Below are 27,263 nucleotides of genomic sequence, written 5' to 3' on the forward strand. Positions count from 1 at the left end.
CAAAGGCAGGTTGAAAGACAGATCAGTCTAGTACAGTTCATGATCTAAAAAAAGAGTGTGATTTGTGCACACCTAAACTGCTTAAGAGATCTGAATCAAGATAAAGAAAATAGAATACAATCAGGGATTCACTTCAGAAACTACTTATAGTACTGCTCCAAGCCAAACTGTAATGGGGACACTCCTCTATAGTATACCACCCCAATGAACAAACCTTGAGTTCCCAGAATAACATCTCTTCTTACAAATCACAACATGCAGTCCGTTTTTGCTCCCAACAATGGCTTATCAAAGAAGCATGAAAATGTTCGTTCAGTAACTCAACTTTAGGCATTCTCCTTGTGACTCACAAGTTGTTACTGAGAACAATTCTAGAGGTGTAGTATTAAGTTAAATCCTATTGTCTGGGCAGACTATTCACTTATCAAAATCACCCAAAAAATCGTCTTAGGAATACTTGCAGGATTACATCCTGCCTCTTAAATGACACCCACTGACTTACTGAGTAAAAAAAGCTGTAGGGTATTTGCAATCCAGAGATTAGAAATCAGATGCCACTAAGCATAGATTATGCATCTTCCTTTTCCAGACGTTGCAGCTGCACACAATACGCCCTACCAGTATCTGGTACATGACCACTAATGCATCTTACTTTTATTTGGATGCAATTCATGGCAACTACTGTCTGGTTTTGACTGATCTAGGAGAGACACCCCTTTTCAATTAAATTACAACTGTCTTTTTTTCTGCAAAAGCGTATCAGAAGAATGGCATTGTCCCTGATTCCACCAGAAATATCAACAGAAATACACACAGCTCCCAAGGACCAGGTCACTGATACACAACGAGCTGGAAACAGCACTGAAGGAACATTGCTGCTTTATTAACCCAAGTTACTCTTTTCCATCAATCTTCTAATTCTGTACTAGAACAAAACACAAGAACTCAAACAGAAGCTCACATAGACTTTTCTTCTTTACAATAATGAAGTAGGAGTGAGATCATCAGAAATAGAACAGCCAGAGAGACCTTTTAGATAACCAAAGAATCAGCATGGTTCACACTTAATACTGTTTTAAGAGTAGATCAAATTAAGCTAAAGATGCCATTACTGAGGGTGGAGTCCTTCTGGTCAAAAAACGTTCATATGCCTTTTCCAAAGGGAAAAAGGGAGGCAGGGGAGGGAGAAGGTGTGAAGAACAGGGCAGATGGCACAATTTATTCAGAGTTAGCCTTGACAGAAGTATAGTAAATACTAGAGTACATATCACTAAAATAGGACTATTAACAGAAACAAGATTTTTTTTCCCCTAATACTATCAGCTAATATATTTAGTTACTTTTAAGAGTCCTAATAATCAAATCCTGTAATCAAGCACTGACAGAAAAGTATGAATGAAACAAAGCATATCACACCTAGTAACTGTCTGAGATCTAAAGTCTTACAAAAGGTGACCACAAATGACTGATTGTATCAAAGAGGTTCCAAAAAACCATCTTAAGTGTTCAATCTGGATACCAGCTTACAGTTTTATGAAATTTTTCATGCAGGTGTGATTAATTCATACATCAACTTACTCACAAATAAATTTATTCTTATGAAAACGAATTTCAAACTATCATCCCTTTATTTATATACATGCTTTTAAGTACAAAAGCAAAACAAGTTATTTCCTTCCATAATTACTCATTGCAAGCTCTTAAAAACTTCAGATATTAAGAGCTCACGTCATTCAATAATATGAAAAATTACAAAGGATTACAGATTCTACATTCTACAAGCAAGCATTTACAAAATGTTTGCTTGTCATGGGTCAACTGAACAAGAAACTGAAGGAATTAATTGTTCTCACTGCTGCTGTCAGTAATTAATTGAAGCAAAACATTCAAGTCTCCTAAACCCCATCTCATGACTGAGAACGACAGTCCTTGGTCATAACTAAAAGTATTAGAACAGCGAGAAAGGAATTCAAAAAATGTTTAAATCTGTTTCGCTCAGATAGTCTAAAAAAAAAATTAACCCAAGCAAAATGCTTTGGTCTTGATATCTTCATCTAAAAGTTGGAAGAGCAATTTAAAATAAGTTGTTTGTCTAATATGCAATGCACAGCCATATGACAACAGGTCCTCCAAGGGAATATTTCCCTTTAGACCAATTAGAAGCTGCTCTACCTCAAGTCAAATAATTCCCCTGCACTTCTACAGTCCAGAGTAACAATATGGTAAGTAAAGAAGTGAATAGATTGAGAGCAGACAAATTAAGAAATCCTTGATAAACTCAAAAACAATTCCAAGTGAAAAAACATTCTGATTACATGTCTTAGAAAGACGGTATCTAACTTTCCTCAGCATGTAGAAGAACAAATATTTCTGAAGCTAAAAAAAATTAACTGAAGTTTTTTCTTTTTGTGAAAGTACTAAAGTGGCAAGAATGTCCTCAAATATACTCCTGTGACCAAGTGTAAGCCAGAAAAAAAAAAAAAAACAAACAGGAAAGGAGAACAAGAGTTCCGATTTATAAATCAGCAGCATGAAAGTCATTCAACTCTAAAAAAAATCATATTAAACAATGAAGATATAAAAATGATGCCATATCATGAAGTTTCTTTTTCAAAGCAATGCTGCATTTTCTGTTTTCTGATTTATTACAATTGTATTTTCTGAATCCCTGATTTCAAAGCTAGGCAACTTCTCTTGGAGTGCCAAGTCTGTTTGCTGCTGCAGTACAGAATCAGTTCTCTCCTGATGAGATGTGCACTGTTTTCTGTAGTCCACAATAGAGTGGCAGATACATCTATGTTGGATGCTAATTTTAGTTTACTTCTGTAATATTTTCTAATGAAAAGACATGCTCAGATTTCCTTAATTTCCCTATCTATAGAATTATGTTTATACCAAGCCTGATGCTACTGTTGTTGGAGACAGATCACTCAGTTATTCCTTCAGAACAAGTTCTTATTAAGTATACCTTCCTTAAACTGAAACACCTGCAAAAGCAACAGATTAAAATTCTGTTCTCCACAGATATGAAGGCACAAACCTAGCAAAAACAGAAGAGGAAACAATATTTTACCTCTGTAATCAATAGAAGGTTTGAAGGCTTGAAGGATCTTCGGCACTGCTATCCCCATGTCAAGCTCAGTTAGTGTTAGCTCATTCATGAAGTATGGCAGCTAAACAAACAGAATGTAAAAATCAAATCCACATTATAGAACTATAGATCATCATTTCCTGAGAACAGACATAAATATTGTTAAGCTTAAGGAATGGATTGAGTGGAAAAGCCACCAGTGAAAAAACACAAATACGATTACAAGTATTTCCTCAAATTCTAAGATTTCATATTTTTCAGTTTCAAAATAGTATTTTAGAGGGAGATTTAGCATCTGAATTTAGAGAATGTTTTTAAAACTATATTTAGGTTCAGTTGTTGACCTTAAGCTTCCAGCACGCCTTGTAGTCAAATCATGTAAACAGCTCAAGAACAAAGTATAAATCCTATTTTACTGTGAATAAAAATCAAAGACTATTTTGGATTTTAAGTTCAGTCAGATGTTTTATAGTTGCAGTTACCTCAATGTCTTAGCTATTTTTATCTACAGCAAATTATTTCATAACACATTAGCCTTTAAATATGTACCATAATTTTAGTATTATAATAGAGGCAGAGTATCACAGTGATTTGGGTATCTATTTACTTGTAAGTACTTCTAATTGATAGAACTTCTGTCTCCTGTGAACAAATAGTGCTTTAACCTATCTAAGATAGATCCATCCCCCATTCCCAGTGTTACACTCAGCTGTTCCCAATGACATGTTTGAATATCCTGCTGTCACAATCGTGAAAACAGCCAAGGCAGAATTAGGTTACTGCTTATTTCCCAAAAAACAAGCAACACTACCTCACAGCTGGTGCTGGCAGCTAAATTTCAGAGCTTTTGTCAACAAGACTGCATCTTCCTTTGGTTTTAGAAACAGGCAAACTCCTCACCAAACATCAGGAACTAAACAGGCCTGTGATTAACAGCTGCTGTTCAGAAGTTACAGAATGCAAAGGGAAGACCCTAAAGCCATTCAAAAGCACCGCTCTTCCCTTCACCTTTTGAGCTTATACAGTCAATGTACAATTATAATGATCATCTCAGAGAGGGCTCTTTCCCTTGACTGCTACTCACACCAACCTCGCCTGCAAGCAGTGAACATCTGAATTTAATAGGAAAACAGTATAACTGTGGTTCCTGGATCTCCTCTCTTTAAGGCAATCTACTGTTTTCCATGGCAGATTTCATTTAAAGTTCAGAATCTTCATTTAGTTTCTCTTCACAATTCAAGTGGAAAAAAAACCACAGAAGTACTGCAACCCTAGCCATAGAGACCTGAGTCAGTAAAGTTGAATAACTTTTAAGTAGCTGTACTTATCCTTAAAGTAAATATAATAATATTTCTACTTTTAACATAGAAAATTACAAACAAATAATTAATGTAGTTCATTTGAAACTGAAGTGATAAAGGTAACTTGTCAAGCTGCTACTATGAAATGAATTGTGAAACTGAACTGGAAGTCTGCATCACATTTATTTACCACCACTTGTCTTTTACAGAGCTTTGGATATCTAAAAAAAACTCTTCTGCTGTTTTTGATCTCAAAGATTATGTGCTTGTTTTCTTCCATTAAGAACGAGAAGTGCGAGTCTCCAAATTAGTTACCTTTATTTTGCTAAGTTTCATTTGGATCTTCTTTGACACCAGATCAGACCAATATTTTTCTCCTAAAAAATCCCAAAATATTCTTCCAAGCAAAGCATTCACCCAGGCCTCCTGTTCTTCTTCCTCATCTTCCACATGTGCATCTGGTAACTGAAAACACAGAGCAGGTTATTCAGATGTGGAAACTATTCTAAGTTCAGAAAAGGCCTCATTTACACCAGGAAGTTGTGTTATAGCCCACGTCAGCTAAGAACACTAAAAATGTCCAGCACAAACAGCAGCTTCACAGCCATGTCAGCTGGCCTGATGTGAGCGTGCTTGTCATCATCCTGACACACAACAGAGCGAATGAGACTACATAGCTATGGATTCGCCTCTGGCAATGAAATGAGAAAGCTGTACACATTAACCTCTGGCAGAAAAAGCAGATAAACTCAAAGTGGACAGACTACAAATGCATCTGTAGCAGAGACATTCTCCCTTCCCAACAAACTTTAGAACAGCTATGCTATTGAGGAAAGCAAAGATGCACAAAAGGTTTTGTTTACAGTCCAAGAGAATTATGCCTCGGTTTACTGGAGAACCATCTCAAAACACTTAAAGATATTACATGTTCAGATGTTGCATCTCTGACTATAGACAGGAAAGCAAAAGCAGCTGAAGTAATCTGGGGCGTATACAAAATAACCTTTTATGCATCAGAGGAACAGCATGGTTTCCTGAATCCGATATGCAAACATTGGAAGGAAGAATATGTTTGCCTGTACTGTGTTTGTTTTATCTTCTATTTGTGTTTTCTCAGAACTGGATTTAAGAAAGTAAGACTGGACTTTGTTTTCCTACACTGAGAAACTGCCACAAACAGGACCCAACTTATACTTGTGTCATACAATAATACTATTCCAATTGGGTGCTCAGATGTTCTTGGGAATTTTAGAAGGCCTTTAGCTCCCAACAAGGAGCAGAAAACAAAAGTCATTTTTACTATCAAGTACTAAAAGTTCTACTTAGATTATTTCAGCAAGCCAGGACCTCAAAAATATGTTTTTGCTTCAATCTACTTTAGAATATACACAGAAAAAAATAAATTTTACTATTACTGGGAATTGAGGGGTGGCTTTTTTTTGGGGGGGGGGGGGGGGGGGGGGGGAGTATTACCTTTTTCACAGCTGTAGGGCTGCTATCTGCACTGAGGACTGGACTACCTGATGGGCTTTTCTTTTCTTGTGGAACACACTTCGCCATGTAAATATTGTAGTCCAGAAGCATTTTCTGCCGCACATTGCCAGCCAGATCCTTGTGCTTAGGCTGGGATGCAACTTCTTCCGCACTGCCCTTGCTGCTGCTACGACTGTGTGTAAGAACTCCAGACTGGCTATCAGTTCTACTGTGTGTTGGCAAGATCCCTAAAACAAAAAGAATAATACTCGTTAAACAGAAAAATAATCTGACAGTCAAATAGTAGAGTGCATGATCAAACACTTAAAGGAAAAAAATTAGCTTGCAGACATAATTTATTCTGAAAAAAGACCCAAGTAGTGCTTTCTCATTTTGAAGGGTAAAAGTAAATTCCACAACTCTGTATTTAGCTGGTCTTAAACCCAAGTTAGTCAATATTTGGCAAGACTCAGCACTCAGGAGGATGTATGACTGGAAAATCAGCTGATCAATACCACGTTTAAATATGGACACACACACACACACACGTACAACATATGGCAGAATTCCCAACAGCTCTGCTAGGGAATGCCTAAAATAAAAGTCAGGTGATTAAAACACACCTATAACTAATTTAAGTTTAATTATAGACTGTTACAATTAAAAAGACTGTCAAAAGCATGTAACTATTAGAATTCTAATTATCCATTAATTTTGCATTTGCATTTCAAGAAGCTATGGGCCAGAAATAATTATGTTAACTTTTAAAAAGCTTCTCAGAGAAAAGATAAAGAAAGAACAGCATGAGTCATTCAGATTTTAAAACACAGCAGAGGATGGCTTAAAATTAGTATTTCAAATATTTCATCAATATGATGGAATATCTGATATGTTTCTTGGTTCAGGTACGTATTAGGACAGGTCTTTGTATTTAAACACAAAAACATGTTTTGCTGTGACTTTAACCCATGAGAAAGTATTTTATTCTTTACGGGAGACTGCAGTAGAAGGAAGGATGGAGGAGGAAGAATGGGTAATAAAAGGACAGTCTAATAGTAATACTGCAAGTGTTGACATCAGTTCCAGCACTAGAGAAGAAAAAAGACTGAACAACTAATCCTTACAAAAGTTACAGGAGTTGTTACAGTCATTGAAAAATCATGCTCTTGCATAGTCTAAAAACAGTAAGAACAGTTGAGGGCATACAGGCAAGAGATTAATCAAAGGCCAAGATGAGGAGCATGAGTGTGTCTTCGGTAATACTTGTCTGTTAAGATCACTATAGCTCCACAGTAGATGCAACTACCGCTGTGAAAACATAACTTTGGTTTGTTTCTTTTAATAGACAATTTTACTAGGAAAAAAAGTTATGAATACCTGGCTTGCTCCCACACAAACTGGATGGTTTCTTTGCTTCAGATTTCAGCTTGGATGCTAGAAGGAACCTTCGGAACCATTCCTCCTTCTCCCTACCGGTCCTTCCAAAGAGATAAAGCACTTGATCCTTTTGGCTAGTGTACTTTGCTCCATCCTGAGGTTTCTTGGATTCCTCATTGTTCAAGTCCACTTTCTCAGCAGATGACTTTTCCTCTGCAGTCTCTTTATCAGACTGGGCTTTAGCCATGAAGTCATCCTGTCTAGCAAGTTCAATACAAATAGGGTATTTTTTATTCCAAATTCGTTTTCGTGCCAGACTCTTGGGAACCAGGGAAATCTGAAGGACAAATGAGAGAGTTATATTCACTTATTTTTCTGTTGTATCTTCTATGTTTCTATAGTCACGTGTATAACATGGGAATGTGAAAGATACCAATCCTACACTGGATCTGCTGGGTTTAACTGACTCTTAGTTTATAGCTCCTTGTTGTCCAATTCACTGCATCTTCGGTGAGCCATGGTATTAGAATTAAAAACAAGGACCACTCAAGCAGCTTAGAATTTCAGTCTTGTGGATTAGAAACTCAGTTTTCATTTAAAAGATTTTATTTTCACAGTTATACAGAAAATTTGAAAAAACAAGAACCTTATTTCTGTGACCATTAAGTAACAAGAACTGTGGAAAAAAACCTTGGAGAATACATTCAAGGCACCTGGCACTTTTGCAACCAGCTGGGAGGGCGACAGAGAATGAAGGAAGTTTTTCCTTGGTGTTTTCTTGGTCATTCTCTCCCTCTAATTCCCACAGTTTCTTCCTACATCTATACTGCTAAGGCCCTCTACTCAAGTAGCATGCCATAAAAAAAAAATCTATTCTTTTAATAACGAGACATTGATCATATAATGTCCATGGAATTGACTTTACATGGAACCTGCTCACAGATTTGAGGAAGGCAAATAACATGTAGGAAAACTGTCCTAAAATTACTCTTGATGCAAGCTTCCAATTGCAAAAATCCTGATTTCCTTCCCTAGACTGCAGGTACCAACAGCAAGGCACGTCTGTTCCAGCCACCTCTCACCTCTTTTACACTCATATACAACCTATGTTCCCTCTTCAAGAGAAATGCAGGTGTTGTCTGAACTGCCCTGGGATAACGACAACAACCAAAGATTATGCATTTTGGTGTAAGCTTCAAAACAGTTGTGAAGTAATCTAACATATAGGGAACAATTCTCTAACCTTTTTTTGAACTGACAGAGGAAAATCATGCTTTTCCTTTGCTGTGTAAACAGGCAATTTTTTCTAAATCCTGCTCAGTTTTCCTCCTCAGCACAATCTTTTGCAAGTTTGTCACAAAACAGTTTTGTTTACACAATGACAGCACATGAAACCAGAGGAATGAAAAAAAAAAAGTTTTGAAGTATTCTCTGTTAAAATCAAGTAAGTAAAGCACACTCACCTTGCTCTCTGTAAGTTCATAAATTTTCTGGCTGACATACGTGACTTCAGGCTTTGGCTCGTTGTACACAGCCCTTCTAGAAATATTTTTATTGGGTTTTGAAAGTCTTAAGGTGCTTCCTTCAAGTCTCACATAGACTGAGTGAGTCAACGTAGCATGGTATGTTTCTGGATCATAATTATAAATTTCATTCATCCATCCCTAGAGAAGAAAACACTTATTAATAGGCTTTTAAGCTGCTGAAAAAAGCAAGTACAGCATGTACACAAAAGTTCAAAAGTTGTAAGTAATTATCCAAGCTTTTGCCAAACGCATGTCACTTACTGCACAAATAAATACAACAGAGCAGTAAATACAGTAAATGAGGCAGCACCAAACTGACAGAGCAGGAGGTGAGGACTGTATCCCGAGCACACAATCTGGTTTTCTGGGCTAGTCGTTCTGAGAGAGAGCACTGTGCTGCTCACGCTTCATCTTCCTGAAATGCTGCGAGAGCCGCAGATGCGGGCTTGCTGGGAAAAGCCACAAGCCAGCCGGCACGGACATGCTGCAGAGTGCTTTGTGCTGTCTGCTTACACAAAGCACGGACATTTTAATCGCCAACAATCAAGGCAGAGCAAACAGCCTGCTTATAGACAGTGCTGACTTTTTCATCGCCAACAATCACAGACTACGATGGAGTTTGCTTTAACACACCATCGCTGTTTAACATTGTTTAACGTGTTGTGTAACTGCGCTGTTACAACACACAAGTCATACATGTGGATTAAATTCTATTTATTTCTGTGCAGTAAAAGAAAACACAACGCAGAAAACAATGAACAAACCCTGCTGTAGGTACAAACCAGGCTGTAGGTACGGGTTCTAACCACAGATGGGATGTTACCCCTAACATCTGGTTACAGGAGGCACAAAATAAATGGGGCAGAACACAAGCCGGAATACTCATTCAGAGAAGACAAGTCGTCCTTCTCTTAACCCGCCAAACAACATACTTTGATAATGACTTCTACCTGCACATCCGAACGTTAATTCTGCAGACTCAGTATTCATTAACATCAACGGACAGTGAAAGAGATGGACTTCAACAGAGGTGCTCTAGAGCACGAAGTGAAATGGCATCTTCACCAACACCAAGGTGCTGCTGGCAGGTGGCAGAGGGGGGAACTGAACAGGCACTCCGGCATACTTCAAAACAACAGCAAAGTTCTAACTACATGCAAAACACCCCAGGTATTACTGCCGCATTTTAACTTCTTGAATAAGTTTCCACCCACACACTGAAAAGCAAAGTTTATTTTAATGCTCATTTGCTCCAGTGCCATACAATTCCTCAAAGCAAACAGCATGCCCTGTCTTAGATGCCATAGTAACAGTGGCATCTATGTTTTGCTTACTCCACCATCGAGTTCTATTTTCACTGTAAATCCTAAAAAAACCTCCTAGATCAATTAGCATTCTTTTTATGTTCAGGAAAGATTAAGTCATTCATCTCTGCTCAGCTCCAAAGCTGTCTCTTTATTAACAGCAATATCAATACTTGCTCTCTGAAGAAGCTTTGTGTCTGATTGTTTGCTTACACTGGGTTATATACAACTACCATATAGGAAACACATCACATTAGGAAGAGTTTTCTATAAACCATCAAGGTTCTGCACAGCAGGGCTGCTGTTTGTTTGAGCATATCCTATTTCCTTCCTAGAAATTATTAGTCAAGCCATCTTTGAGCAGACAGCAATTAACTTTCAGCCAGGAACTCCAGCTGGACTTACTGAAGCACAAGGACATCAAGTGACTTGCCTAGAGCCACTATGAGCCATTCGCTCTGTGCAGAACTGAAACATCCATATGGCTGGCAGACCTCCGGAGAGGCTCCCACCTGCCCCCCAGATCAGAGCTCTCAGCTATTTCTAGCTCAGACAACAAAGTCTGGAGGCCTGCAGCCAGGCAAATGCACAGAGGAAAGTTTGCTGCCTTAAAAGTTTGTCTCCTCCTCCTGCAATGAAGTTCTGTTGAAAAGGATGCAAAAGGCACGAAGAGGAAGGAATGCACGGAAAGGGGCTATTTTAGTGAAGCTTAGCCACACAAGCCATTTTAATAACTGTAATAAGCTATAATGTTATTTTCAGTAGGAGGGTTGGAAACCTCCCTGTATGTATGGTACCCAAAAAGGAAGGGGAAAATACCCCAAAGTTTCTTTAACACCCTGCATGAGATGGAGCCAGCTGAGCTCTCCGACACCAGCACCTGAGCTGAGCAGAGGACGTGTAGCAGGAAGACAACACATGATTTACGCGTCATTCTCAACTATCACAGCACCATACCAAGAAGTGAAAACCCATCAAAATCCAAAGCTTCAAAGATGAAAAGCTGGGATTTGAGACAAAATGAACACCTTTGCACACGCATCAGATGCACAAACGTCGCTACACTTTCCCAGTAGCTATAGCTATACAGCTCTTCTCCAAGAGCTTTACAGTCACATTTGATGTTCTCTCACCAACATCTACCAAGATGCCCTAAGTCCCATCTGCAATAAAAAGGAGCAAGGCACAGCCTACAGTAAGTGACTTAATCAGGTTCAGTGAATGTCCGGTATGAAAGGGGACTGAATGGATCCAGTATGTCATCCACTACGCCAGCACCCGTCCTATCCAGCCTCCTGCTGTTACAATGCCAGTACCAGCCTTTCTGCCAGAAGATTTCCTGACACTACATAATTAAACAGAACTCTTGAGGATTCTCTGCCTCCTTAGTGTGTAAATTCTCCCTTCTGTTTTGGCATTTGGGAGCCCTGGAAATTCCCACCTGCTTTTCTGATCCCTGTTATGTACCCACGCCTCCCACTTCAAACAAACGGAGCAGCTCTATCATCTGCCAAACACACAGTTCTCCCCACTCCTGCCTCCCCTGCTCACTGAACCTAACCAACCAAGTGCTGCTCCTCACAGCACGCCCCTGGTTGTTAGTTCTGAAGAACCACTCCAAGACTCAACGACAATTTCCAGCTGCCTAAGGCACTGAGAGTTCAAAACCTAGAACCAACAGGAGGTGAACGCAGTTCCTGCCTTAAACAGCAACCTGCGGGGCAATTTCTATACAAGGAGGAGATGGCTGCTTCATGTATTTGAGGCACGGACCTAAAAAAAAGATACAGAAAGCTAAATCTGGGGGTTTTCTTCCAGACAGCACCTGGTCAAAAGTCAGCATGAAAGAGATACCACGTTATTACAAACCCTCCCTAAACATAGTTTCCTAATTTCAAAGGACAGGCTCTTTCCTTTTTCCACTCATCTTCCAAGTTGTTTTGTAGCACAGAGAAACACTGCGTGGCTACAGGGGGATGCTAATAATTCAACAAGTGATGTTTACTATTAATGAATCTGAAAACATGGGCCAGACACAGCAATATTTGTCCCATCCATCTAACAGTGTTAAGGGGGGATGACACCATCTGCCTTCTCATTTTCAGCATTCTTCATTTTTGTACCGTAAATTGTTTTGCTTAGAATAAAAAAAAAATTGCTAAGGTTATCCTAGAAGCTCCCAAATTCATTCCAAGTCCCCATATTTTAAGAATATAATTTTAGCAGAAACGCATTCACCCCTCTCTTTGCAAAAATGAAATGAAAGCTTCACAACCCAAGTAAGCCATTTTGCAATGCCTCTAAACAGAGAAGTTATGTTACCATAACGTACCAGCAACAGGCAGATTTTCCCAAACTACTGAAGCAACAATGGATTTCCTTGTGTAGGAGAGGAGAGACTGTATGATGTTTTTTTCATCCTAGCGAAGTTGTTAAAAATAAGAAATTTAGTAATTCAGGGAGGACAATGACCATAGTCATATGCTAGTCCGCAGCTGCTTGCCCTTTACACTGATCCTGTGATCTCCAGTTGTAAAGGTCAGCAGTTGCTGTGAATTCACAGCCGAAACCAGGCGAAAGTGCCTCCTGCTCAGTTTGGTAGCTAACCTGAAACAAGCAGCTGGTTAAAATATTGGGAGGCAGGGCTTTTATAGCAAAGATCGTGGATATCAGTAAAAAACATAGGTGCGCTAACAGGATCTGGCTTCTTTGTTAGACGGCGGACACTGAAATTCTGGCTTTCAAATGGCCCTAAGTCATCTGTCAGAGCAGCGCCACCAACTACTGCAGCCCTCCAGGGAACGCAGGCGGCCCTGCAATGCCAGCAACCCCACAAAATGCCTCGAAAAGGCCTACAACATCTCACTTTTCCGCTTTCACACCTCTGGGCTGCAAATTCTTGTTCAAATTGCAGTCCAACAGAATAATTCATGCGAGTACGAACAGCAGAGTCAGGCCCTGTATCAGCCTTTTCAGGTTATTTAGTTGAAGACCTCGGGCACACTACACCCTCAGCCGAGTGGGGAGAATTGCAAAAGGCAGCCTTACAAAGGGCCTGGGGACATGGACCAGGTCTGCCAGGGAAGAATACATACCTAAAACCCCTTATTGCTATGATATCTCCAAATACATAAATAAAAGTACCAGCCAACTTCACAATACGAGCCCAACTCTGGATATAACTGCCCCCAGAGCTTCTTAGTGATATTAACAGATGGTTTAGTAGCCGTTATCATTAAACATCACCACCAAGTGCTCCAGCACGGAAATTCAGATGTTTTTCAGACCAATGAAATCACACTAATTATGTGAGTCTCTCTTATTACCACTATTTTACAACAGTGCAATAGTATTTTGCTTGATAAACAGGGCAGAACACAATGCACGATTTGAGCTTCTGCTGACGTGGAATAAAAGGTACAAAATGGGCAGAAGTTTCCACCACCTTAACTGAAAAAGACATTTGTCTGCCAGAGTGCACTCTCAAACATTAAATCCCTCAAGTGATACCCAGGAACAGTATGCTGGTAAAAAGGCTTCTCTTTCTGCACAGCCGGGGTGCTAAATGCAGGCACTGCCAACGCGGTCTTCTCCTAAAAGTTCTTTCTAATGGAAAAGGTAAATTTATCATTTCCATTTCAGCTGTTACTTAAAACCTTTTGTATCAGCCAGCACAACACAAGGGAACACGCATTTGGAAATGCCAATAAGGAAGTCGGAAGAGCCTAATGCATTATAAAATAAAATAAAAAGCAAACTGTGGACAAAGGCAGAAAAAAAAAAGGAAAAGGAAGCTAGAGAACTGAATAGCACAGGAATAAAAGGGCAAGAAAATAAGCACTGAAATGCGTGCGTCTTCTTGTCTTGTTCTCCCCCAATATCAAAGTCATTAGAATGAAATAAATGTAAAAAGCATACAAACTGGAGGGAAAAAAAAAGGAACTTTGACTCCAATCAACTGAAGCACATGTTAACCACCACAGAAGTGTTCTATTCTTTCATATTGCAAAGGAACAATTTTCAGGGAGAAAACACTCATGTTCAGGTATTTTGGCAATTGTTGAGGGGAATTTTCCACTTGATCTTGAAATTCAAGGAAAATACAAACTTTTCAGACAGTATTTACATGGGAGAGCATGCACACGTACCTGTGCAAAAATAGCTTGACAGCACTTTGGCAGAATCCCAACTTTTAGAGCCCTGCACAGGGATCTTGCTTACAGCTTTTATCATAACGGCATGAAAGCAGCTCAGGCCAGAATACAAGACCAACAACTTCTGAAGAAAGCATCTTCATGCAAGAGTATCGAGTTTGATTTTCCCATATTTGTGTGAGTTTTGTTACAGATTAAATCTTTCTCCCATTTTGCAGAGGATCTAAACCACCCATAGCTCATTTTGACAGAGAAAAATTGAAAATATTTGTATGAAGGAGGAATAACTTACGATCTCCTAAATCATATTATATTGTTCCATTACAATAGGGGTACTGCACTGTTTTTTAAATTCCTGAATGATCAAAAAGCCCTTTTATAGGTCTTTACATATTAAAGACAATTACTTTATGTTCAGAAGCACAAGAAATACTCATCGGGTCACACAAAACAGTAATCTACATTCATACAGACTCCTCTGCACTCCTTGCCTGTAGCCATTCCCTTCAAACATATCTCCTGGATAAAAACATTAAAACATAGTTTAAAGGTTCCTGCTAACATCTCAAAAAGCTGGCTTAGCAGCAGCCAACAGTGAGTACCACGATCTTTACCAGCTTTCATGTATCAGGGCAAATTCATACGGAGGTTCTCAGCACCCAATTAAAAAGGACAGAACTGAAAGTTCAAGATTGGCACATGTAAGCAGAGGGTATATCAAATGGGCAGAGAGGAGTGTTCAGTCTGCATTCACAACAACAAATGAAAGACTACAGCTCATACCAGTCAAAAAAAAAATCAAGAACACCAAGACAGCATCAGGGCTAGGCATGCAACTGCTGCCTGTACCCAGCAACAATTGGCTTTTATACCCCATTCCTCCAACTATTCAGTTACCTAAAGATACATGAGATTTGCTATTAACACAAAACAAACCATAGATTCTACAGCATATAACCAATATTGTATGGATTTCAGTCCATGCAACCTTTGTGTTGTCACACAACTGGAGATGCACCTTCAGAAAGTGCAGGTTAGATTTAATATTTACTCAAATACAGGAAAGCATTCAAAAATACTCAGAGAAACAAATGATACCAAGTGAAAGTAGTGCAGCTATCATTTTGAAATGCTCCTCTTGAACATTAGAAACTAGTGTGTACTTCACTGTCTATTTTTTTCATTAGGAGACTATTATTTTAATTCAGCAGAGATGTACATAGGAGAGGCAGGACGGGAGCAAGGAAGAAGCACAAAGCACCTCACATAACTAAGTGGTTGTACAGATCACAACTAGACAGACAGCAACGTGCCAGACACACAGAAGCAACAGCAACTCACAGAGTCTGGACAAGAGGAAATAGGGAAGGGCCAAGGAGAGGGAGAAGAATTTTTTTAAGAGCTTCATTTGGAAGCCAGCTCTCAAGCATACATTATACTGAACTGTAACCAAGATTATACAGTACAACGTCCAGGATATCACCCTGCAGAGCCAGAGACATCATAACATGCAAATACGCCCCTTTCATTACTCGTTCCCCCTCCCGTTCTAATCAGCTACTGTTTGTGGAAAATCTGTATGCTCTCCGACAATCTGTGCTTTACTTGAATGCAGCACTCTTGAATCTTCTCAGACTGAACGGACAAGACAAACTACTGCCTAGACAGTAAAATACCCCAGGATCAGAATACATCTCCCAAGATACAGCTTCAAGCACTCATGTTATTTTACACACTGAACTCTGACACTACTTGCTCTCAGTATTTGACTGGGATCATTTCAAATCCATCACCAAAACAACTTTCTCTTCTAGTTTTGAAGCAATTCTGTTTTTCTGCTAATCCTTAAGGACATCAAAGTCTTACATATTCTTGGATCCTAAACCATTTTAGTATCTGCCTGTCAAAGCCACGTGACCCTGAAACAATACTCTAATCACAAATGGCGATAATTCAGCTCACTTGCACCTTCAGAATATCTGGTTTACTGCTTCGACACAAAATAATGCATAGTGATAAAACGCCATGACCTCACCTTCAGTATTTCAGGTTCTTTGATGTCCAGAGCTCCTGTATTCCACTGCTTTTTCATACTTCCATGTAATTTGAGATATTCGTGAGTACGTGGAATAAGCAGCCAAATCACACAGACAGCTGTCATAAATCCAAGGGCCATTCCAAACAAGAGTCCACTTAAGTAGCCAGGGAGAGGGATAATAAAGTAAGCATAGACTAACAGTGTTAAGAAGTATAAAGTTTTCACTGGTATTTCCGGTTGTTGCACATCCAGATTATTTTCATCTTCACTACTGAGCATAGTACCGTTTTCCTCAGTCACCTCAGGATCGAGCAAAGTTTCAGTAGGTTTATCAGTTTTGCTTTCATCCTCTATCAAGGAAAAGTCTTCAGAATAAAGTTCACAGAACTCCTCATCCTCTCTGCTTGCTAGTGCAGACAACGAGCATTTTTCAAGTACGAGTGAAGTTTTCGAACTCATGTCCTTTGTGTTTGCAGACTGAGAGCTTTTGGTCTCTGTCTCTTTTGTGTGTTCCTCGGATGTTTTTGACTGTTCGTTCTTACTCAGGTTAGAGTCGCTACCATAGAAGTCCCCTTCAGAATCACATTCTTCTTCCTTAATGCTGTAGTTGTTATTGCTTTCCAAATGGCCATTCAAACTGGAAAGGTTTGAGAGTTCTGAAGCACTTGAAGATAAGGCTTTGGGCCTGTGGCTACTACTTTCATCACCCATTATTTTACTGAGCAGCTGAAAAGGCTCACAGATGACTTCAGAAAGGCGTCTTTTAGTGTCTTCAATTTTAGCCTCCATTTCAGGTACTTTAAAAAAGGAACGAGTGTCAGAGGGAGATGTTAATGGAGATGAGGGGGCAGTTTTAGAATCACCACCTGTAGCTCGAGGTTGAGTGAACTGTTTGAACAGATGCAAGTTCAGTTTTGAGTCTGGCGGTCTGTAAGACACAGCTTCAGATTCTTGTTTAGAAGTGTCTGTAGACAGAGATTTCACTAAGGTTTTCATTAACTGTCTATGTCTCATCGGTGGGGTTGGTTCTTTTGGTTCCACATCTGTTGAAAGGGACTTGACTAAACCCTTAAAAGGTTTTGAACTAGAAACTGTGGATGATGCACTAGAGCAGACAACTGATCTGGAAGGAGATGAGGATGGGGAAGACGACAAGCTGGCTTTCTGTTCCACAGGTGGTGACGCACCTGATAAGCTAGACGTGTGACATGAATGTGATGAGGGAGACAGGACTAGTGGCACTGCACTGAATACGTGAGATGCAGAAGGAGAATCCAGCAGCTTTACACTGTCTGCTGTTGGCAGAACTGCAGTTGATGAGGACAGTAGAGATGCAGAGTTGGCCATGTTAAGCGAGGTAGCTGGACCAGAAAAATCATGGCCGGTATGCTCAAAGCAGAGGTCTTCCTTGGCTTCAAGTGCTGTTACAATGCTTTGGTCATCTAGTTCCTCATCAAAAAATTCTTTAAACTCCTCTTCCTCCTCTTCTTCCTCCTTCCCAAATGCAGAGAAATGAATAGTGATGGTTTCTCGGGAGACAGATCGTTGGACCTGCACTTTTGGTGCTGACTGCTTTGAGGACATTTCACCAGTTTTCTCTGCATGGCTACTGTTCTGACTTGTCATTGCAGGTCCCAGAGACGTGTCTGAGTCTGTAAAGAAAATGTAAAACTATGTTAAATGATTTTTTTTCCTCTCAAGCATCCTTATTTTCAAGTGTTAAGCCAAACACAAGAGACAGGTTACATGCGATAGGTCACTCTTTTAGAGAACTAAAACACTCTGGACATTCTTCATCTCAGTGTGTTTAAAATTGTCTGGTCAAATTATGAACTGTTACTAAAGAAATTGACTGTAGATCTCTGATCAGTTCAGTGCACATCAGCTGTTTTTACAATAGATAAACTAATATACCCACATTGTACATCAGCTATAGCTACACAGTATTTCAAGCATGTTATTGACCCCTGAAAGTGGACTTAGACTACATTTTCATGTAAAGCAAATATGCAAGTCAAGGTACTGGTGACCATACACAAAGATGGACCAGGAATTAAAAGATTAGCTCTGCCCTTCTGGCTGTGAAGCAGCACTTTATCTCCATTGTCAAGACAGCAAGTTTACCACTTTAGTAACTGAATTATTTTTCAGGAGCTGTTAAAATGCTGTAATCAAACTGTCACACTGAGTTAAGGAGAGGCCTTTGCGGATGTTTAAAGAGCTGTTCAGAAGAATGATTATGTGGTGGTGAAGAGATGTGCCCTTCACAAACAGCGGAGGTATTGAAGATTGCATTATCCAGCAAGCCAGTGCCACCTGTTTGTTGTCACCTTTCCACTAAAGGTTGTAGCCCTTTACAGCCACTAGTGGAGTTGCTCATGTAAACATTTCTTAAGCTGTCAGTAAAATGAGCTGGGTTAAACATTTTATAATAGCAGATCTTTGCTACCTGGCTCATCCAGTCACACTGGATCAGAAGAGAGTATCTATCCACAACTTCCTACTCAGAATGGTTTTCCCTTTTATGGCTCCTAAATTGTTGACTAGTTGATTCCTCGTTTTCTCTAGCACTTGCATGCTTTCCAGTAAGGTGTTGGCTCCTATCCTCCAAACCCTCCAAAAAGTTAGTTTCAGTTTTGATTCAGTTCTGCTACGCACATCAGGGAGGCAGCAGGAGCACAAACAAAAACAAGCTTTCAGAACCTAGTCACATTTTCACTTGCCACCTAAAGAGACAAAATTCTTCCTCAAGATCAGAATCTGACTCCAGCTTTTACTGTGGAACTGTTTTCTTCTGCCACTGATGAAGCTGTTCCTCCAGCCCACTTACGACTCAACAGATCGTCAGCTTCCTGCCACTTCTGTGGGTCAAGTAGTTACTTACCCAGACAGTAAGAACTGTCAGTTATTCAGAAGTTTAGAGATATTACACATATGACCAATAAATGCATAACTCGGTGAGTTCTAAAGTTAGTGAGAAACAGAAGTCTTCCATTTCCTGGCTAGACCAGCACACCTGGGATCCACCAGCACACAAAACCCACGCTTCCTATAGACACGGCTCCATTTCACATAGGTCAGACAGCAGACTTCTTTTTTAAAGACAAATGAACCAAATTTATTTTGGGGAGTTAAAAAAAACAACAAACAAACACCACAACACTGGACAAGATACATATCCAACTATTTCTATTTGCCTAATGCTGAACCATCAGCTCTTGCATGCCTCTAGCATTTTGTGCTAGTAGTGAAATTGCAGCACTGGCAAATCAAAATTTTGAAAGGACAAAAATTATCCACACGTCTTCCAGGTGATTCACCCATTACAACACTATACACTACGGAAGAAAAAAACAAAACACAACACACACTCAAGGCTTGCACTTGCATATGTTACTGCCATCAGCACAAAATGGCTGACCCTCTCCTTTTTGCCCCCATCCAGAAGAATACTAATGTGTTACTTTTAAATCAGCTAGAAATTCGCTGTTTTGCTTTGATCTTTAGCACGCTATGTTTACACTGTACAGTTAATTACCTTGTGTTTAAACACCAGTTGCCATGCTGTGCTAATGCAGTGCTAATTACCTGAAACAGATGAAGTTTACTTGCACAGACCAAATATACTGAAAAAGATTTTGCTGCTTCCTGAACAAGCAAGATTGTTTTACATCATGATTAACTAGTTATCGCAGAAAGGAAGGAAATTCTTGATTAGACAATATTTCTCTACCCTTAAACATGTTTCCATAACATGAATTATGTCTTACGAAAGCACATACTTAAATCAACACCATCAACAGGGCAGCACGAGCAAACTAAACCCAACCACGCTTGCACTTTGACATCCTCAGCCCATGACTGAGAGGGGGTAAGTGTAGTATCCAATACCCTCAACAGCTGGTCTAAGTGGCATTTCGGTTGAGGAGACTGGCTTGCAGGAATGACCATTTCTATTTGGACAAGTAAGTGATTTTTAACCTTGTTTGATCTTGCTGGTACTTTCTAAATCAACCCTCATTGCTTCCACTTTTTATTATCCCTCACTTCCTTCCCAAGCTGTTTAAAAGTGCTGCCTCCTGCCCAACATCCCAGCAGCCCGTTTGAAGGGGCACAACTCCAAACCAACCATTTGCAGATCACATAGATACTTACAGAAATGTACTCTGCCATTGATTCTTCTTTTTAAAGCTACACTATGCCCATCTCCCCTGCTGCCTTCTTAGTTTTTGTTGTTGATTCTAAATGTGCAAGGTATCAGTTTTATTTATGGAGCAGTCAGTCCTGAATACGTCTTAGATCCTCAGGCTTCAAACAATTCAAAACGTGAACTTTTACCTGTAAGGGCCGGAGGCTGATAAGAAAATAAGTCCTTTCCCCACAAAAGCCGGAACTTCGTATGCTTTTGCAGGGTGGAACGAGAGCGCCGTGCAACTAACTACTGCTTCCACTTGTGAATTAACCACCTGCACTCCCACCACGGGCCTAACAACAACAGGCCCTGATCCTCGCCCACTGGCATTATTTCCACAGTGCTGCCACAGCCGGCAACAGGAAGGCAAGCCAAGAGCACACGCATGCTACCTGGGAACGGAAGTATTTTCTGTTGAGCCCTTCCCCGCTGAGCTAGGATGCTGTGCGGTGCAGTAGCTGAGGATGTACTTTCCGCTCGGCTGCCAACACATCGTCACCACGCCGTGATTCACCTGCTGACGAACAGGAACACCCAGGGAGAGACCAGGTGTTGGGCAGCGCTTGGTCGGCTTAGGCCACGACACCTTTTAAAAGCCTTGCAACACTGCTCTTACCTACACCAGGAATGACTAATTGGGATGCCTGCTAATGAGGGAGTGTTTCTGTATTTGTCTCATAGCACCCCCACCCCCAGTTCAACTTATGGTCTTGCACATGTCACAGAAAGGGCTCAACAGAATCAGCTTTGACAACTCCCTTTCAAAGACAGGAAGAAGAAAAAGCATCAGATATTTTTACCTTCAAGATCTTGGGGGGTGGCAGGGTAGGGACAGTGTTTATAGAAATAGCCAAGCACTCCAGCAATCTGTGCTTTTGCCTAACAGCACTCGGCTTTCTCCAGAACTGGCAAACCCTCTTACCTGCAGCAGACAAACATAAAACCCACCCTCCTTCACCTGAGCCTTAGAAACCATCGACTCTTTATCACTGAGAACGCACGCAGCACACCAGCAGAAGTCTATTGGCTTCCCCTGCACAGAGAGGGGACATAAATCATTTCCTTATTTACTGCATAAGAAGTATTATGGGACTGAAGAAATCCATCTTATGCTTCGCAAAATCATGTTGCTTTTTCAGAAGCTGGGGAGGGAAAGGTATTTATGGTGTTACTACTTGTCCAAATGGCTTGCTTACCTTAATTACCTGTACATTTACCATTGTGTATGACATATCTAGAATGTATGTTTATGTCCATTCTGCTCTCTAACAAAGAGATCAACAATTTGAAAAGCAGAAGCCATTCAGCCAAAGGAAACACTTAGAAGCTACAGCTTTTCCAGAAAGCCACAGAACAGCTCAATCCACAGTGCAGGGAGAAGAGAACTCCAGAAAAAATCCTGCATTTTGCTAGCACGTGACTTCTGGCTACGGTAGTGGAAATTTTAGAACTCTTTTTTTTGATTCTGCATTACCGGTGGACAGGGCTAGGTTTCAACCTGGGACGTACTCCTTTGGTTGCAACCACGGCTATGGGGGGTAGGGAGCCCATGTACACATGGAAAGCAGGATAAGGCTTGCAAAGCAGATTACATTGAAAAGAAGACTAAAGCATTGGGCCTTCCCTGCTGATTAGATGGATATCAGCAATTAGAAGATTCATTGAATATATGTGTATGCATAAAGAATAGAATATGATGTTCAAAATAAGTCCGCTTTTCTCCTGTCCGCAGACTAGGATGCAACTTGGGTGCATCCAGGATGTTTAACTGAGCATTTACTCCCTCTCATGGCTCACAACCCCATGGTGCACAAAGCACACCTGGACGTTTTCTCACCTTGTCAGGCAAACTTTGATGCACATCCAAACTAGCAATAACAACACTTCAAGCAATTCATGTGTACAAATGCCTTCTACTCAAACCTTTTGCATCACAAGAGGGACTAGGTTTTATCACTTTGAAGTCCATGGGTAAAAAAACAACATCCAGTTCTCTTCCAGGTATTGAGAATAGACTGAGATTTACTTCTGTTTGCGTATGTTTTCAGAGCTCACAAGTTAGAATAACTGTCACATATTTACCTCAGCAGAAGCAAGCTTTCTTTTATAAGCATTCATTCTTAAAAGACACTGAAGTGCCTGTTTTAGACAGCTATACTGTCAGCTTCACAGATGAAACAAACCACTTGTTTTCACACTAATGATTTAGAAAATGGTTCAACCAACGCACAAAGCACCAACCAAGAACCATCTTAAAAGAACAGGTCAAAGTTGCACATACCACAAGTATTCTACCCACCCCATACACAGTTCAATTTAGCCACATTTAGGAATTAAGTAAGGGAAATTCAGTAGAGCAATTCAATGTTTTTTGTAATCCTTCAGTTGGAGAAACAGAACAGATTGGGTAACTAAATTCACACATATTGTAACAGGCCGACAATTCCAGTCACATTGCTGTGACTTAATGCAAGATCCACACAAGGGGGAAAGGGCATCCCCTATCAGAACACGTTCAGAAAAATTTGTAGCAAGGTTCAAAACCTGGCAGAGTATTTTGGGGGCTTACTGCTGCGAAACGCAGATCAAAAAAAAAAGTGCTTTATACGAAACAGGAATTTCTTTCCTGCTGAGTAAAAAGTCTTATAGGTTATTAAAGAACATTTTAATACTTTTCCCTTTATCTGCCAGTTGCATCAGAAGAACAAGCCCTAAATGCTACCCAGGAAGCCACTAATTTGATTATTTATAATGCCACAATTACAATTTCATGTAGATTGCCACCACAGTTCAAAGGGAAAAATGCTTCCAACTGGTCACACTTCTGCTTTCACCCACAATCCTGTGCCATCGTTCTTTCAAGAGGCAAACCTCTTGGGAAATTACCATCTCCTAGGCCGGGGAAAAACGTGGTTCTTTAGGACTGACAGGGATCTTTTTTCTTTTGGGTTACTCAATAGTTATTTCCAAGCTTCAACTTGTAGACAGGGAAACGATTCATACACTAAATCTTTGCAACAGCTACTTGGTTTGACAGAATTGCTACAGAAGATGTTACATTAACATAGGACAGGACAACTCCAATGCATTAAGCCACTGGTCCTAAACCAGGCTAGAAGCATGCCAAATGTCTCCCAGTTCAAGAATACCTACCTGCACAAGGCAACTTGACCCAAGATACATATTTGCTCTCAGAAATTACAAATTCCATCTGATTTAATAGAGACTTAGCCAGTATCTTCCTTCAAACACTGAGTGATATGGAAGGATTGTTGCTATTCTTTAAACTCGCTTAAAATAAATAACAAAACTCACCGCCTGACAAAATTCCATCTATTAAGAGCTAGAAGTCTTAATTTCAGGTCCTTCAAAACAAAGCCACAAGTATTAATGAGCCTATCTGTTACAGTATTGATTTAGGCAACATTTTAAATCAGAAGTTTACACCTCCAGTAATCTTACACCACTACTTTGCCACAGAAGTAGCCTAGGAAGCCAATTCCAGTGTATTTAGTCCAGAATGATCTCACTGAAGCGGAGATCACAGCTCATGGGATGTTATCTGCCACGTAAATTTCATCTCATTGAACTCATTTATACCGTAAGAGACAAAAAAGGACACAAAAAGCAAATTTCAACATCCTTTCCTATCCCCATTCAAGTTTCTTATTATCACAAATGAAATTCCTCTGGAATCTCAATGAGTTAAAGGAATAATAGGTATTAACCATGGAATACATTAACATCCACTAGTCATTACTTTTAAATGAACTACACAAAAACCATTGGTAATTACCATCACCCGATCACCCTGTGAAATCTGTGTGTCAGGGATCTGGTTACCCAGCCTGATAACGCTTTAAAGCTCCCTGTCCAACGAGAGCGAGAAGAAAGTTCATGCAGCTGGATTTGAGATACAGAAGGGAAAAACAGAGGAACAAAATAATTGTAAAACCTTTATACAGAAAATCTGGAGTTACAGATAGGGAAAGACAGGCTTGCAAGAAGCACAGAAATGGGGAATTTGATATCAATCAAGTAACATTAGAATACAGGCCAATGTGTTCAGCAGGAGCCAAGACTAGGATCACAGCAAATACTTCCCATAGCCAACATAGGTGGTGCCACCCTCTATACACTGTAATATATACATACAGCTCTTCCATAACACGTACCTCTAGCAGAGGTCAACCAAATCAGTTAAAACAGGTAAAATACCTCTATGAGGAGTTCTTTCTGAGCCTCATAAAAGAAGGATTCTGGTTTTGTGCAAGTGCATTTAAGATTAGAAAAATCCAAGTTAAATAATCATTGTTTAGCTATGTTCAGGAATGCCTGAAATCTTGCTTGGGACCTTTCATTTATAACGAGAACTATAAATCTACCAGAGGTACAAGAGGGGTTGTTTACCAAAATCTAGGACAGAAAGGTCAAATAAAAATTGCAATGGCAAATAAATAGTCTTTTTAAAATCCCAGTAATTTTGAAGACAAGCAATATTAAAAAGGTCCTTACTACGTGCTTGTATCTAAAATGCTTCAAAAATGATAAGAATTGTTAGATGTTAGCCAAGTGGGTCTATTTCTATCTTAACATTTTCCCCAAAGACCTAAGAAAGGTCAACTACCACATTAGTTTTTCTGCCTTCACCAAAAGATTACTTATTATTCCTTCCCATTCTCCTTCCATGACACATCACTTGCACCAAGAACTTCATAAAGCTGCACTAGAGTTTAATTTCGACAAAAAAGCAAGCAGTTAAAGGTTGTCCAAAAAAAAAAAAAAACACTTGTCTTTTCTGAAGACTGAAGTGAAATAATTTAAAAGAAATTGAACATTTCCTCTAGTAGGAGAAAAAGAGAAGTTAATCCAAAGAGAGAAAATATGCAATAACTCATACAAGAACAGTAAGCAGTGGGCGGAGAAGTCACTGTAATTTACAACTTATTGCAACACTTATTCTTTTTAAAAACAAGAACACACAGAACACAGAAACACGAGGAGCTTACTGCAAACAGAATGAATTGCAGTTGCAGGACAGCAGAGACTCCCGGGCTCCTCGTCCCTTCCAGCCCGTGGGCAGAACCGTGTCTGTTCTGCTGGGCTTCAGAGGCAAGCCACAGTCTGCAGCCAACAAAGCAGCTCCCATCAGCACCAGATTAAGAACAGGGGCAGCAGCAAATCTGCCAAAGCATAAGACACAGAACTAGCTGGGAAACCATGTCTCTGGCAGTTAGCACAGTGCTTTTAAGTCCCCAGTGCTGGGAGCTGTCAACACAGAGGCAAGAAGGACTTCTGCAGCTCCACCAATCCGATGACATGTCTAGACAGAGGCTGCTGCCTTACCATCATCTTAACGTAGCATTTTCCAATTGCTATAGGTGAAATATTATTTTGCAACAGAACTGCTTCTCTGAAATTCCAAGAAGTCAGAAGAGGCGTGAAGGGAGCGTCTGTAGTGTCAGCCACGCACTGAGCCCGCAATCTGGTTCTTCACCTGCAGCTCTTCAAGAACTCTTTTCTTACAGACAAATCTCCAGCACTTCAATGAGATAAATATGCATTATCCTCCCTTGAAAATTCGAACTGTGCAGAAAACGAAAAGCCCTCCTACACAAGTTCAGAGATGTTCAATGGAGCTGTGTGCTGAAACCTTCAGAAAACATTCCCACCAAGCACAATTTCAACACAACATCTACTGATGTTTCCTCACCAGTAACAATGCTTCTGGTGAAGCCCCAATATGCTGAGTATTATATCTGTTAGTCAAACACTGGGAAAAGAACTGCTGTAGGATCTGGAAGTTGCTGTTACCATAGTCAGCTAATAAACTATGATTTTAGTTTTAACAGATTCCTCATACTTTCAAAAATACTTTCTCTGCTCTTTGCAGTAGATGCAAATTGCAAGGAAGCATATTTTCAGTAAAGTTTTACTCCTAGTTTACACAAAGAGAAAAAATAAAAATTCTAGCACATTATACTTTCTCCATTCACTTGCTCTCCTCCTATCAGCTACTTCATTCTTGTTTCTCTATCATTCATAATTGCAAACAACATGTAGCATTTTTCCATCCAAAAGATCTTTATTCAGTATACCAAAGTCAACTCCATTTAACAGTTCACAGGCACTTTATACGAGCTCTCATTCCCTCAACAGAACAAAACAAAGTAATAAAAGAATAAATCACACAACCAAATCCCCCTTCCATCACAGGTTTTGGAGATTCAGTCAATTGCAATATCACATATAGCTATCTTAAAAAAGGACATTCCAATACTTATTTTTCCACGTAACTAGTTGCTGGGATCAAAATCAACCCCCCCAAAAACTAATTTGGTCATGAGTGAGAAGAGAAGCACCCCAGAAAAGTAAACGTTTAGAGACTGATCTGAAAACTCCTGCAGCAAGGGATTTAGAAATAAACGCATTAGAAACAGAACATGCACCAAGAGAGAGGGGTCAGCTTCTGGCACAGCCCAAAGCCAGCTTTTTCCACTTAGGAGAGCAGTTGTTTCAACCCTTTTCTCTTCTCTTATACTACCTGGCTGAAGCAGCCTCTTCGGGGTCACCCTGCCAAACCAAAATAATCCACCGGTCCCTTAACAATTCTGAGCAATACACAAACAACTGCTGCATCTGTTCTCTTCTAAAAGGGAGGAGAGAACAAATCAGAATTACCTGGTGCTGTACAATGTCTGCATCTTTACAGAAAATTTGTTCATTATTAAAGAAAAAAATTAAAAAGATCTACACCCCCCTAAAAATTACATCTGATTGAGAGGGCAAACAGTGAGGTACAATACT

The 27,263-nt window shown here is 39.9% G+C and overlaps 1 protein-coding gene across 7 annotated transcripts in view; it reads right to left on the reverse strand.

Moving 5' to 3' along the window:
• Window positions 1-27,263, reverse strand: part of TEX2 (testis expressed 2) — a 55,187-nt gene that overhangs the window by 8,944 nt on the left and 18,980 nt on the right. For all 7 annotated transcript variants that reach the window (XM_083805333.1, XM_083805334.1, XM_083805332.1 and 4 more), the window contains 6 exons: window positions 16,262-17,916; window positions 8,706-8,906; window positions 7,243-7,579; window positions 5,866-6,113; window positions 4,708-4,857; window positions 3,074-3,173 (listed from right to left, as the gene is read on the reverse strand). In XM_083805333.1, the coding sequence (XP_083661459.1) occupies window positions 3,074-3,173; window positions 4,708-4,857; window positions 5,866-6,113; window positions 7,243-7,579; window positions 8,706-8,906; window positions 16,262-17,890 (2,665 nt within the window). In that variant the 5' untranslated portion in view covers window positions 17,891-17,916. The remainder of the gene's footprint in view (window positions 1-3,073; window positions 3,174-4,707; window positions 4,858-5,865; window positions 6,114-7,242; window positions 7,580-8,705; window positions 8,907-16,261; window positions 17,917-27,263) is intronic.

Source organism: Anser anser (assembly GCF_964211835.1).
Source record: "Anser anser genome assembly, chromosome: 19".
In the NCBI taxonomy this organism is placed as follows: Eukaryota; Metazoa; Chordata; class Aves; order Anseriformes; family Anatidae; genus Anser; species Anser anser.